The sequence below is a fragment of the Mesitornis unicolor genome, unplaced genomic scaffold (genome assembly GCF_000695765.1).
Source record: "Mesitornis unicolor isolate BGI_N332 unplaced genomic scaffold, ASM69576v1 scaffold33182, whole genome shotgun sequence".
NCBI classification, from domain to species: Eukaryota; Metazoa; Chordata; class Aves; order Mesitornithiformes; family Mesitornithidae; genus Mesitornis; species Mesitornis unicolor.
In genome coordinates this window covers 1-14,133 of record NW_010169179.1, presented here as the reverse complement: position 1 = coordinate 14,133, position 14,133 = coordinate 1, and the positions used below count along the sequence as shown (strand labels likewise).

Genomic DNA, 14,133 nt, shown 5'->3' with positions numbered 1-14,133 from the left:
AGCAGGAGAAAGGATGACATGTACAGAACAAGGGCTTCAAATTGAACATTCTCTGCTTACAGATAACTACCTGGTTTGTTTTTATTTCTTGAATGTTAGGGGAGGGAAGGAAGTGTGAGAGAGAACTTTTTTTTCCCCCATGACCAGACCTTGCCCTCTAATCTCAGCCAGTTAAGAGAATGTAGATGAAATTACCAAGACTGAATGCTAGCTCATTCTGCCAGAGTTCAGAAGGTTATTTTACTTTGTCTTAGGCAAACAAGGGAGAAGAGAAGAGAGGAGAAATTTAACTGGACTATCTGATATATTCTTGCTTTCAGCATATCAGAAGGAAGGAAAAGAGAGGTCAATTTGATACAGAATTCAAATAACATTTAATAATTAGCTTTGTTTTCTGTATAACCAGTGTTTTACCAAATAAGGATGTTTTATAATTATTTTTATAAAGAATTGAACATTATAACTAAAATTTTATATAGGGAAATGATTGTAAAAGACTCAAATTATACTTAACAGGAAATACAGTGCAGCAAGATACAAGAAAACCAAGTCTCGCTGGAATGCGATGCATTATGCAAGGAAATGAAACGGAAGGCATCTGAGGTAATGTGTCTGTTGTAGTTATAATTTCTTAGTTCCTCGAGAAAAGACACAGAATTATTTTTCAAGGCAATGCCAGCAAGAAACACAACATATGTAGATGTGCTGTTTAATAGCATTTACTTTTTCAGACTTGTATTTGGATTAGTGGAGAGAATTAGTGTTTGTAGAGAGTGTTAATTAACTCGGTGAAATACTATGTTAAAATAATGCTCTTATTTTCCTCTTTAAAAAAAATTGTTAGCACCAGTTCTTTCCTCTTCCACTAAGAACAAGTGATGCTGTAGGATTAGGGCCAGGCCACTTCACAGAGTGGTGTTAGTTTTGCACTTTCTTGTGAAAGTTTTGCAGCCATTGCAAAACTCATTGCAAAACTCATCTCATGCTCAACTTGTCCAGCATGAGGTGTGTGATCCTGTCACTGTGTTGGTTACCCTGTACCAGACAAATGGAGAGCTTTCAGCAATTGCAGTATACTTTTTAGCCTCCTGTAAATGTACCTTCTTCCTAGTTCTGCTGGTTTATGAAGTAAAGGAGTTGCTGCATGCTGTTACCCAGATAGACACAGTATCAACCTTGCTCTTATAAGTTGGTGCATAACTTGTTTTTTGTCAGGTAAGTGCTAGATGTAATAAATTTGCAAACCAAAAACTCAGTGGGTAAAGCCAACTTTTGTCTGCTTCTGCTCAGATGATTGATTGGCATTTTCTAACAAGTACCACATAAACCAAATTCTGCAATTTGGCAAACAGGTCAAATGCTAAGACTCTTAGGATATGCCTTTAGAAAATCCAAACCATTATGAACAGCTTCAGTAAGTGTGTGAAGATAGGTTCATAGGACATGAAGCGCACTAAAGCAATGTGAATTCACAAGAGACTGCATGAGCTGGGACACAGCAACACATCTCAGTGTGGTGCAGTGCAGTGTCAGCAGCTGCTTTACTTCAGCAGATACTCAGTCCTGTTTCTTGCCCCTGACATTGTAATCCACAGGGAGGAATGGTCTACTGCAATGAGTAAATGACTCCAAGTTTCTACTATAAGCAATGCCACAGATGTACTGTGTGGCACGACCTAGCTGTGTGTACCTTTCTCATAGAAGAACATGGATTTATTTGATTTGGATTTTAATATGAAGGTATAAAGTTCTATTTAAACTCTTACTAGGCACCTTTTTGTAGCCTGTGTTGACTGCTAAATGACATGCTAGAACAATCTCCTATTATATGCACTTGACATAGTAGTTTATTATGTCAATTACTATTTAATGTGTCAAGATTGGAAAAAGTCTGTTGAAAACTGCAGACATTTACAAGCAGTTTAGTTTGCACAGCTGCAAAGCAACCTTCAGTTTCCAAAAGCAGTGTGCTAACTCTTAATAAATCTCTTCATGTATAGCAGCTAGTGAGTATGTACTTCTGAGGAATTGAATGCATCTTTTACTGTACATTTTATTAAATAAATAGTTCTATAAATGTTTTTCCATACTGTGATTATAATGGTTAAGCTTCATCTACCTATATATGTTATATCTGTGTCTTATGCAAATATGACCACACCAATGTAAAAAGAAGCTCTTCTGTTGCTTTTTTCCACATCTGTGGGTCACTTTTTCTTTTGGAGCTGAAGTCCTGCCATTAGATGGCAGTGAAATACCAGGAGGCTGGTTGGGCATTTTTTTCCATACCAGCCTGTGATTCCATATGTGTATGGCTAAAAAGGTCTTTTATACACTTTTCTAGAGGCTCTGCCATTGTATTTAGATTAGTGAAGTTCTCAATAATGGTTTTATTTGAGATACGGTTTAGCAATTTAAATTATTGTTTGCAAATAGAACTGTTCTATTGATCCTGTCCTCAGTGCACACTGTGTGTGGGGTGGTGTCCTTTCTCCTTAGTTGTCAAGAGCTCTTGACTTGCAAATTGTTTGGAACAAATTTCACCTGCCCAAACCATATTTAGTAAATTCTTGTCACTGTTAGTATGCAAATCAACCAGTTATTAGGATCAAGGCTGGTTTTCGTTTCAAGTTATTAATCAGGTTTTTACATCTAACTTTTCTAAGGTAGTGGCCGCAATGCTAAAGATCCAAGAAATGTAAACAAGAAGGCAGACACATATACTTCCCCAGTATACTTTTCCTGTTACTACTATCATTGCAGTGGTCTCTGACTATGGGAATTTTAGAGACTGAGGTGGTGTCTTTCTGCTTAGTGGTCTTTGTTGGATTTATCTCCTGTTAGCATGCCTAATTGTTTTTCAGTCAGCATAAACTTTTGGCATCTATCAACATCCTGTAGCACTGCATTTCCAGATTTAGCTGAATACTGTGTGGGAGTAGAATACTTCCCTCTTATGAACCAGCGTCCTGGTAATTTTATTTTATGCCTTTTGCTTTTGTGTTATGAAAAATAATTACTGATGTTCTATCTCTATTTGGCATCTTCACACCTTTCAGGATTTTGTGCCCTGTGAGTCACTTGATGAATCCTAGTTAATGCATCTCTTTAGATGGAAGCCACTTCATCTTCTTGTCTTTTATACATTTTCAGGCTTTACATTCTTTTGTTATTGCAAGACCTAAACTGGATGCAGGAGCTAAGATTCAAGTGCATCATGTTTACGTATTGACATTTTTTTCCTGTACCATTCTTTTCTTAATAATTTCTAGCATTTAATTTGCTTTCTTGAACACTACAAAACACTTCTGTAGAATTATCAACTATAGCTCCTATAACTGCTTTTCATATGACTTTTTGATGGTGGAACATTTTTAATTACATTTGGTTTGCATTACACCAAAGGCTTTAAATCAGTTTGGTTATATGTTATCCAATATATATGTTGTATTCAGTACAGATGCAGAGATTTCCTTTTGCTCTAGTAGTCAGGGAATATTTAAGTACTCGAAATGAAATGTGTATGTAAATTATATACATATATAGGAATTATCTGTATATGTGAAGTGTACTGAATTGAGGATAAAGTTGCTGACAACTTAGAATAACTGTCTTTAGGAAGTTTCCTGGTTGTTAGTGAACAAACTATTATTTTTAGGTTTTATATTTGTCAGCTGAGCTTGCCAAGTTGAAGTCAGAAGTTCAATTTATAACCTTGTAGCATCCATCATATGTTCCACGTTTTCCAAATGTGACATGATGCAGCCTTTTCTGAGAATATTTTGTAATCTGAGAAAGTTAAGAGCTCACTTAATGGCGGTTTTGCTCACTGTTGCTGAGATCCATTCTATAGGAGTAATTCTGACTGTAAGAAAATAAGTTTAGCTGCTGTTTACAACAGTTTCTTATTGCTTTGTGTGTCTTGACAGATAAAAGAGGCAGAAGCCAAAGCTGCTATTGAAGAAGAGAAACGAAGACAACAGGTATCAACCTTTCTTCTTCCTCACCACTTCCTCCCCTACCTTGTTCTTGTTAGTAAATAATTTAATTTACATGCAACTAAAGCTGTATAGTTTGTAGTGTGATGTGCACAGTCATTCTTGTCAGCTGTTATCTCACTCTGTGCATGCTGTGAATGATTTACAGTTGTTAGGAGCTTCCCTGTTTTCCCAAGCGATTTTCATAATTTTATGCAAAAGTATAATTAATCAGTTTAATCTTGCATTACTGTAACTGTGTATAGTATAGTTCATTTTTAAAATACTAAGTATATTTATAATCCATAGACCTCATAGAATTCCTAATAGTCTCCATAAAGATTTAAATATTGGGTAACGCTTCCTTCTCCCTCCCATCACAAAGGAATGAGGAAGCCTAAATGAGTCTTTGTCCTTCAAGGTCTCTGAGGAGGGGGGAAAAATGTGTATTTACTGTAATTGCTGTTGTTGGTGAGCGTATGTTGGCGGCATTGTAATCCAAGAAACTTCTGTGCCAGCTGCCTGGAGGCACTTAGTACAAATCGTATTTCAGGCAATAGCCATAAGCTTGGTTGGTGGCGGCGGCTGGGTCAGGTTTGTCATCTGGAGGCTGCAGCCTTAATGCACTCCTTCAAGTCAGTTCATGTGTGAGCATTTGACACCAAATCATATTCCATTCCAGTGTGTGCTTCCTGACTCTCCTTTTACTCAGTTATCACAAGAGTTATGTATTAGGTTATACTTGTGTTTTCACCTGCACGTCTCAGTTTTTATTGCAGAGCCCTGGTTCACTCCCTGCTTGAAAGGGAGCACAGGGAGCTTACTCACAGACCCGATCCTCTTGTACCATTCTCCGAATCTTGTTAGGGTAGAGTTTCTCTTTGGGTCACAACTTCTGTTACATATACTTTAATTGTCTACAGACTTTAATAAAGTGTTATCTCTACCAAGCAATGCTTTAGCAAGGCCCATTTTTGGTTTTCAAAGGGAGTGTGTCTAATCACCGTACAGGAAAAGCATGCAGTTATGTACCTGTTGTCCAGGGAACCAGACACTGTTTTGTGATCATCTTGTCATGTTTGTTGCTATGTTTGTGTCTCAGCTGTCTACAGTACAGATCGCAAATTCCCTCATACAACTCAAAGACAGCTCATCTAATTCTTCTTGCTCTCTAAGATGACCTTGGAAATGTCAGTTCTGGGACATAGGTCAGGAAGTGCAGCTTGCATACAGATGTCTTAAACACTTTGTTAGGCAGAGGAAATCTGTAAGTGGTGGTTCTGCAATCCAAGTACTGAAGTGTACTAATGGACACCTAGACACGTAAAGAATGTGCTTACAACTCTAGAGCTAGAAATGCAAAGTTGCTGGTGTTTGTATTGCACCGATTGCGTTTTTGTGCATTCCGGAACGCGTCCCAGTTACTAATGATTTCTGCCTCAAAAATCACTTAACTAACAGTCATTCTAGTAAAGTCTCAGTAGTGAGGCTCCTCTGAAACTGTCGTGGATTCACTCCACCAGTATAGTGTACAACATTATTTTTGTCTTGATTCTCCAGCAGTGGCTGTTTTTCTCTGCAGTCACACCACCGTTGCTTTCTGCTTGTCCATTCACTGAAGTCTCACATTTTCAGCCCAGCAGTGCCCTTGTGCATATATGCACAAGTTGCATATATGGCAACTGCTTCTGCACATGCGCTTTTTGTTGGACGCACCTTCAGGGATGGAAGACTTCACTAATACATAATCAAACCTATTAAAAGGTTAATTAAGAGTGGCTAGTTATATAGCACAATAGCAAACAGTAAGACAACAATGGTTAAAAAAAATAGAACAATTAAAAAAGTAGGACAATAGTAACTAATAAATAGGCTTTAGATTTGCACACAAGTACTAACCTCAGCTACTGCAGTCCTTTATCTAAAATTAATTCCCTTCCAATTTGATCTCATAATCTGCCATCTAGTGATGCAAATTGGAGGACATCACTATCATAAGGTGTTGGGTCACATTAAGAGTATTTATTGAGTATACTCCCTTCTGACAAAAGTTTGCATCTTGTACCACCTTCCTGATCTCATTAGCACATTTTTATATAGACAGTTCATCTCTTATTCACAGTTTCTTGAGACCTGTTTTGATTAATATTTCATTAAATCCTTTATATACAAACTAATTAGTGCTCTAGTAAGTCTGCACATTTATATTTTGCCATTTGCTATATTTGGTAACAGCTTCTGCTAATAACATTTACAGATGGAATTGCTTGATTCTTAGTAGAAGGGAGATGGCTTGGTTGGGCTTCTCCTCATGGCCATAGCAGCTGAACTTCCCCTGTGCTTCTACTGCAGAGGCACCATGTGAGGCCAGGGTTTTCACAATTGCTAAAGGTGGAAAAAAGACCAGTGCTTTGATTATTTAACAGTTCAGACCAAGCTCTGTCCCACTCTAGTGTAAAAGATTTGGTTAAATTTTCAAGCTAACTGGCAATGGTAAGGAGTTTCAATACTGAAAGTTGAGGTCTCAAACCTGAATTCTAATTTAGTGAGTTCTATGAAAGATTTTGTTTCCTCTTTTTCTTAGAAAGAAACATGTTTTACAGGCTACTTAGAAGTTACAAAAGTTAAGTGCTCCTACCCACCTAAAACATAAGACCTGGAATTTCAGGATATATGCTTTTTGTCTGTATTGTCAGTTATTTGCATTCATTTAGCTACATTTTCCCATGGGGCTGCTACTCCTTCCAGTGCAGGAAGAATATAGGGAATAACATGTGAAGGAGCAAAATCCAGTACCTGAGCAATGCTAAACTAGATATTATCTGGCATCAAATTGTTTTGAGTATACAATTTAAATAAATGCATTTCATTGTTCTGTAATATGTCTATACACAAAGAAGTTAGGTTCTTATTCTAAATAAAAGATTGAACTTGTTTAGCTTGAAAAATTAATGTAGTTTGGTTGAGCACAACCAGTACTTTATTGTTCAGAGATCATTGAGGTGACACTTTGAAAATGGTGACAGTTACATAAAATCTGTAGGTAGCTTTTCAAGGATAGTGATGGTATCTTTCTCGTATTACATACCCACGAACCTTTTTTCATTCTATGTTTTGGGTTTTTGTGAGGTATTTATTTTTAGCTGGATTATTATGAAGATTACTAGGAAAGCAGTTCAGTACCTGTTATATAATTGTTAGAGCCCTGTATTTTAATTCAGATTACTGCAATTCATGAAGCATTCTGCTTTTAAAGCTAACAGATCATAAGGATATAATAACTACAGATGCCCCACATTTTATTTAGCTTGTGTGTAAAATTAAATACTGCCATATTATCTATGAAACCTTTAGAACTCTGCACTTGCCTCCAGATTTTGGATTTTGAAAAACTGTTTCATTCAAATACTTTGCTTTTCTAAAGGCAGATTAGCCAGTTGAAAGTAATCATGTTTCAAATATCAGGATGTGAATCTGTGTCTGAACTTTTCTCCTGTATCGTCAGAGAAGTGCCAGCAATTTCTGCCTTTATTAAGTACAAAGGAATAGACATCAAAATTGGTCCCTTTCTCCTGCTAACAGTGGTATCTGGCACAAGAAGGGGAAGTAAGATCCCCTTTGTGAAACTGACAAATACTTGCTGTCAGTAGAAGACGACCAGACATCAGGCAATCTTGAGTTCCAAAGGAAAATGGTATTTACTGGACTACTCTGCCCACTTCCCAAAACAGTCTTATTCTTGTTTCCTTAGTGCACCTACCTTATTGTTTTAGTTCCTCTCTTCCTGGCAGCGCTGCAGTAGCAGTCATGTAGATTTATTTCCTCTCATGGCCAGACTTTCTCTGTTCACTGTCCACGTTTCCTCTGCTCCAGCTCAGTCTTACACCTTTCACTTGGCTTGCTGCACTCTGCTATTCCTATCTCTCCTCTCTCTTTCATTTTGTAGAATCACAGAATCACAGAATCGCTCGGTTGGGAAAGACCTCTGAGATCATCATGTCCACCCGTTCCTGTCTACCCACTAAACCATATCCTTAAGTACCTCGTCTACCCGCTTTTTAAATACATCCGGGGATGGTGCCCCCATCCCCTCCCGGCGCAGCCTGTTCCAGCCTCTGACAACCCTCTCAGTAAAGAACTTCCTCCTTATCTCCAACCTGAACCTCCCTTGGCACAGCTGGCTGCCATTTCCCCTTGTTCTATCCTCCATCACCTGGGAGAAGAGACCAGTACCCACCTCTCTACAACCTCCCTTTAGGTAGTTCTAGGTGGTGATGAGTTTGGAATGAGTTTTGAATGGTTTGGGTTGGAAGGGGCCTTAAAGATCATCCAGTCCAACCCCCCTGCTATGGGCAGGGACACCTCCCACTAGACCAGGTTGCCCAAAGCCCTGTCCAACCTGGTCTTGAACCCCGCCAGGGAGGGGGCATCCACAACTTCCCTGGACAATCTGTTCCAGTGTCTCACCACCCTCACAGTAAAGAATTTCTTTCCAATATCTAATCTAAATCTGTCCTCTTCCAGTTTAAAACTATTTCATCCAGTCTCTGCTCCCTAGCTCCCATCCTATGCTTTCTCTAGTGGCTGTCATCTCTACCCAAAAATCCAGGTAATTTTCAGACATATTCTGTTTTTAGTCTGTATCAACTTTCCTTTAGAGCATCTTTTCTGCTTTTGCTAACAATTAGATGGCTCTTCATTGGAGTTAAATCCCAGTCTTACACTCTTTGTTCCAGGCTGCCTAAATCCAGTTTATTTCAGCTTTGTGCTCTAAAGTGACTTCTGTCTGTATTTTCGTGATACTATTTTAAAAGGATGGAGGGGAGTGGGCGGATAAGGAACAGGGATCAGAGGATCCTGCTGTTCATTCCAGGCATCACCCTGAAGCTGCTGTTCCGGGCATTCTGAAACTGGGCATTCTTCTTATTTTTTCCCAGTTTCTTTGCTTCATTTTTTGGGCCTAAGGGCATGTGCTTTCTTCTGAAGGATGCTGTGTACCTACTGCAGTCATATATGAGTGACTGAAGTGTTAAGTTTTAACAGCTGGAATCTTTTTGTGCATGTCTAAGATTATAGCTGTTAATCTGTAGTTTAGCTGAGCATGCAAAATGTAAAGAAGTGGGGGAAAGATTATAGATTTAGATTTATTTATATTTTTATTTTTAGTGGAGAGCACATCGTTATGGGGAGCAGGTCTTTGAAAATTTCAGCCTTTGCTTTTATATACATTGTATACCCTTTTATATACGTTGTATAACCTTTCATATATGTTACTGTTTTCTATACTTACTATATACATTATTCATAATGTATATAAATACGTAAGCTTTAATACTTACAGGTGCTTTTCTTTAATAGGGAGGATAATGTATTTTAACATATTTCATGGAAATAATATCATTTTGGTTTAAGACAGTCAGCCTTGAGATAAAAATCTAATGTAAAACTTCAGTTGGTTGCATTTTTGGCGATATTTTTTAATAGGAAATTAAACAGTGATTTCATACTTGTAAATGAAGTGCTTTGTAACTATGGGACATAGTGCTACCATCTTATCTGTAAGAGATACATAACTTCCATTGACTGCCAGTTATTTTTATAAAATGTTTTTTGGGAATGTTATTTAAAATTTGCACATTTCTTTGTTTTTAACTGTGACACAAATGTCAACTACTTCTGGTTTTCTTCACCTAGGCTGAACTGGAAGCTTTTGAAAACAGATTAAAAGGGCGAAGAAAGAATAAGAAAAGAAAGGATGAAGTAGAAGTTGAACAGTCATCATGGCAAAAATACAAGAACCTCATTATGCTGCCAGTGTTCGGAGTTGCTGTTGTGATGGTTGCATGGCTCATGGTCTACAATGACTGAAACAACTCGGTATTTAATATACCTCTGTGCTGTAGGTAGCTATTATTCCTAGAATTGTTAGCCTGTGTGCAACAGAACTTAATATCCATAAATGATGTATGTATACTGTTTGCCAAGAAAGGTGCAGAGGAGGTAAGAAATATCACTTTTTGTGTTATTGCACTTGCAACACAAAACTGAATTCAGACACTTAAAATAATAGTAGATTTTAGTCTGTACTGAAGAACTGATAGAGTTTGACTGAAATCCATTAACATCTCTTCTCTTAATATAATGTGCTTACTTTTCCTTGTCTTCACTTCATAATATTAAACATAGCTTAGAATAAAATGATTTATTCAATATTTGTAAAATCAATTTAGTGGTTTATTGAAGATTAGTATTGTTATGCTAGTCTTTATATTGTATCACAATAATTTTTGGGTTTCATGTTAGATTTAATTATAACAACTGGGAACTTCAGATCACTTAGGCTTGAATATTCTGTGGCTTCATGTCAGAACTTTGTTCAGGGAAAGGAAATGTGAACTGTCTTTCAAGTCAGCTGTGTCACAAACAATAAAATGGCCCCCCCTTAGAGACTGCGGCATTTGTTTTTTTGACACACCAATCTTAAAAAATTCATTCCATTCATAAAAATGCATGTATGAGTAGGCATATTCCGTTTCTTAAAGGATTTGTCTCTCCCAATCCTCGTATATGCGAGACATACCTATTTTTGATCTTTTATTCAAAATAGTTGTGTATCTTATCCAGCCATCTGAGTCATTTGCACTCTGTTGGTCTGCCTTTTTTTTGCTGAACCAGATATTTGTTTCTTGGCATAAAAAAGTGTGGGGGTTCAAGCAGTCTGCAACTTAATAAATCACTGGTTTCTATTTGATTTTTGAATTATTTTTACAATTTTGGGGTTTTTTTTTGGCTGGACTTACGTGTTACAAATATGACAACCTTTGAAGCAAAAGCTACAGGTAAAATCATCTGTTATTCAATATCCATGAAAGATGGCAATTCTAGAAAGGAAGTACTGAATGAAAGGGAGGGTTTTTCCCAGCAATTTAAATGTAATGTGCTGTTACATAATGTAACAAGCAAATATTTTGAATGTTAAAAGTTTACCAAAAAACACATATTGGTTAAGTATGCATTAAAACAAATTATATAATCTGATCTGTGGTTGAAGGAAAATTATAGAGAAACAAACCTGATTATGAGGATACTTAACATGCAGAATTATTTAGCTATGTGTAAATGAAATGAAAACAAACAAATTTGTTTTGGATTTGATGAATTCAATGAAATGAAAATGAAAAAAATGAAACATAAAATGAAAAAAATGAAAAAAAAAATCAAAACTTGGGGGCTTTTTCTTGGTTCTGGTGAGCATTCATCTTTCTGCTGGAAACTTCTTGGACAAGTTTGTTCCGTGTAACAATAACAAAGCCATTATGTGTATTAATTTAATGTAAAAACCAAGACAGAAAATAAACACATCAGAACAACTTGAAAATTTGTTTTTTCTTGAGGACTGGTGTCGTAAAGCAGCAAACTTCTCCCAGGTAATGACGACTACACACTGCCGTGGGTTTTAGGCATGCTTTTTTGTTCCCTTTGCTGGCAGTGATAGCTCTTACTGCTCAGATCAATGCTGGAATTACGTAATCATGTTCTTTCATGGTTACTGCTCTGACAAAATTGTGAGAGTGGATTGGGGAAGTAGATTAAGATGAAACAAATGGGAATGGATTTAGTAGATTATTTTTTTGGCCTCATATGAGGAAATATAGCTGATTTATGAGACATTTGCCGTGACCTTGCTACTAGAGAAGGAAATGTTACTATGCAGATAGCACCAAAATTTGTTCATAAAAGCTTCTATGCTTGATTGTGGCTTTAAAGCACTGAACTCTTGAGTTTATAATCTCAGTGGTTCTGGCTGCAAACCATATATATGCCAGCTTTTCTGAGAGCAATGAGCCTGTGTGTGTGGGATCAGAGCACAGAGATGCTTGGTCCGAAGGATGTTCCTGGGCCAGGCAGTGGAAATGTGGTGTGTCTGGTAGCTGTAAGGGTGTTCCTGTGGAGACAGTCTGTAGGCAACCCTGTCCTCGGTTGCATTTAGTTCAGATATCACTCTCCTTTGATTTCATCCCATTACCAGTTGTTATCTGTGAATGTTTAAGTCACTCCCTTTTCTTGCTTCGTGAGTGTAAACTTGTGTCTGCCCTTATAATTCAATTAAATCAACCAATTGCTCTAAAGAATTATTAAATGATGATACTGTAGTGATCCGTATTTACTAGGAAGGGGAATGCAAGGAAAAAAATTAGAGTAAAATCAAATTTAGTCAAATTAGTTATAAGATAATGAGACATGCTTGCTTTATTCCACTAATGGTTACATGTTAATGAATTATTTGGACTCTGCATTAAAATGTTTATATGTCATGCTACCAGAAAGCAAGTTTCTGGTATAGATATTGTATCAATATGAGCTCTGTGATATATTAAAGACAGACATAATGTAGGCTAAATGGCAGCTGTCTAGAAATAAACCATACTTTGAGGGAATTGTGGCTTAATTCAACCAAGTATTATTTAATCCAAGTAATTATATCTCATGTGGGCATTTCCATTAAATTGCCAACAAAAACAGAACTCTGCTTAAGCTTTCCCTGTGTGCTGCACGCTGTGGTTGAATCTTGTAGTTCTGAAACAGCAATTTGAATTGCTTCCCTGCTTGAGGAAATTGGTGTGAGATTAGGAGTGAAAAATTCACAATTCTACTGCTGAAAAGATGTCCTCTCTCCAAGGTCAAGCTGGCTTTGCACTCTGAGCCATGTGTTGCACCTCTTAGATTTGAGTTTTCATTTGTTCTTACTGTAATTTTTGACAGGGCTAACTAATATCTGTAAAACACTGTAATATGTAATAAATAATAGTTTGATTCCCCTTTTTCTCAGCATTACAGCACAAACTATTTGTCGTTTTCCATTAAGCATTTTGAAGATTTTTGCATAAATGTTCTTGCTTCTGTCTTGTGCCATGCTTTTCCTATTATTTGTGCAATTGTTTTAAAAACAAAACCAAAACCACTGCTTTTTGCCAGAGGGTACTTTGCTTGGTTGGGTAAAAAATTGCAGGACTGAGTTACCACAAGCAGGAGTTACTTGTGTACCACATCGCTCCAGAAGCACAGGGCCCAGTCTCTGCCCTGTGATGTTTGTACATCATTGAAAAATGACAAGGCCTAAACTCAAAGGTATGAAAATAAAGGTCTCTGGAGAAGAAGCTGGAAAAAAGCTAGGAAGAAGTGTTTGTCTTAAACATATATAAACAATGAGGGGTATACATTGGTGATCAGGGTATAAGCCATACTCATGTTGAGGTGATTTGTTCAGAGCATATTTCTGGAGAGTGTTCTGACTGACATTTTGAATGACAGCATTTCAAAAGCACTAAACCATGCACAGTAAAAAATGGAAGCCTTTCCGTTTTACAAATGTCAGACCCCAGTTGTGATGCCAGTGCCAGCTCTGGGGCTCCTGGAGGGGTTGTGAGCTGCTCCTGCTCCAGTAGCGCCCACGTCTGCCCATCAACTGTGCTTTTAGTCCTGTTGACTTTAACCTTCTTGGTCATTGCTTGCGAGCTCCCTTACATACACAGACCTGGGCTTCAGTCAGGCTCGACATCTTTGGATGCAGATATAGGCAAGAAGAGACAAATGCATCACAATGCGAGTCTTAAAAGCTGATGTCTCAGGAAGGTGGGGCATTTGCTCTGTCATTGGCAGCTTCAGGCGGCACTCGGCTTTGCTTTCGAGAGGTTTGCAGCAAACACAAACACCCTCCAGCTCTCAGGTCGCTGAGGTCGATCGCGGCCGGGACGGGCGGGGGATCAGGTGCAGCGTCCCCGGCCGACGCTGTCCTCCCGCGCAGCGCTTCCGGTCACAACGGATATGCGCGGCCCCCGGAGGGCCGGGACCGGAGCCTCACTGCAGGAAAGGAGCTGGAGAAACCTGTCGCCGGCTCCAGGAAAGCGTCCTCCCGCCGGAGCCCCTTCCCCTCCGCTTTTATTGTGCTTTTCGCCCTCGATTTGGAGCTAAGGAGGGTAGGCTGGGGAAAGGGAAGCCCCTGTGCTACGAGGAAAGCGTTGCAGTCCCTTGCAGGCGCGAAACTTCCTATCCCCGCGGTTAAAACGAAAGCCTTTCCGCGGGTGTAACGTAAAATAAAGAGCATCCAGAGGCCAGACGAGTCCTCCGGCGCCCAGAGGAGTCCTGCGCCCGAGAA

The 14,133-nt window shown here is 38.3% G+C and overlaps 1 protein-coding gene across 1 annotated transcript in view; it reads left to right on the top strand.

Annotated features, from left to right (window-relative positions):
- Positions 1-10,140, top strand: part of LOC104536609 (NF-X1-type zinc finger protein NFXL1-like) — a gene marked incomplete at its 5' end in the record, with an annotated part of 22,657 nt that extends 12,517 nt beyond the window's left edge. Inside the window, 3 exons of the mRNA XM_010179274.1 lie at positions 517-603; positions 3,930-3,983; positions 9,672-10,140. Coding sequence (XP_010177576.1) covers positions 517-603; positions 3,930-3,983; positions 9,672-9,845 — 315 coding nt within the window. The remainder of the gene's footprint in view (positions 1-516; positions 604-3,929; positions 3,984-9,671) is intronic.
- Positions 10,141-14,133: the final 3,993 nt, after the last annotated feature.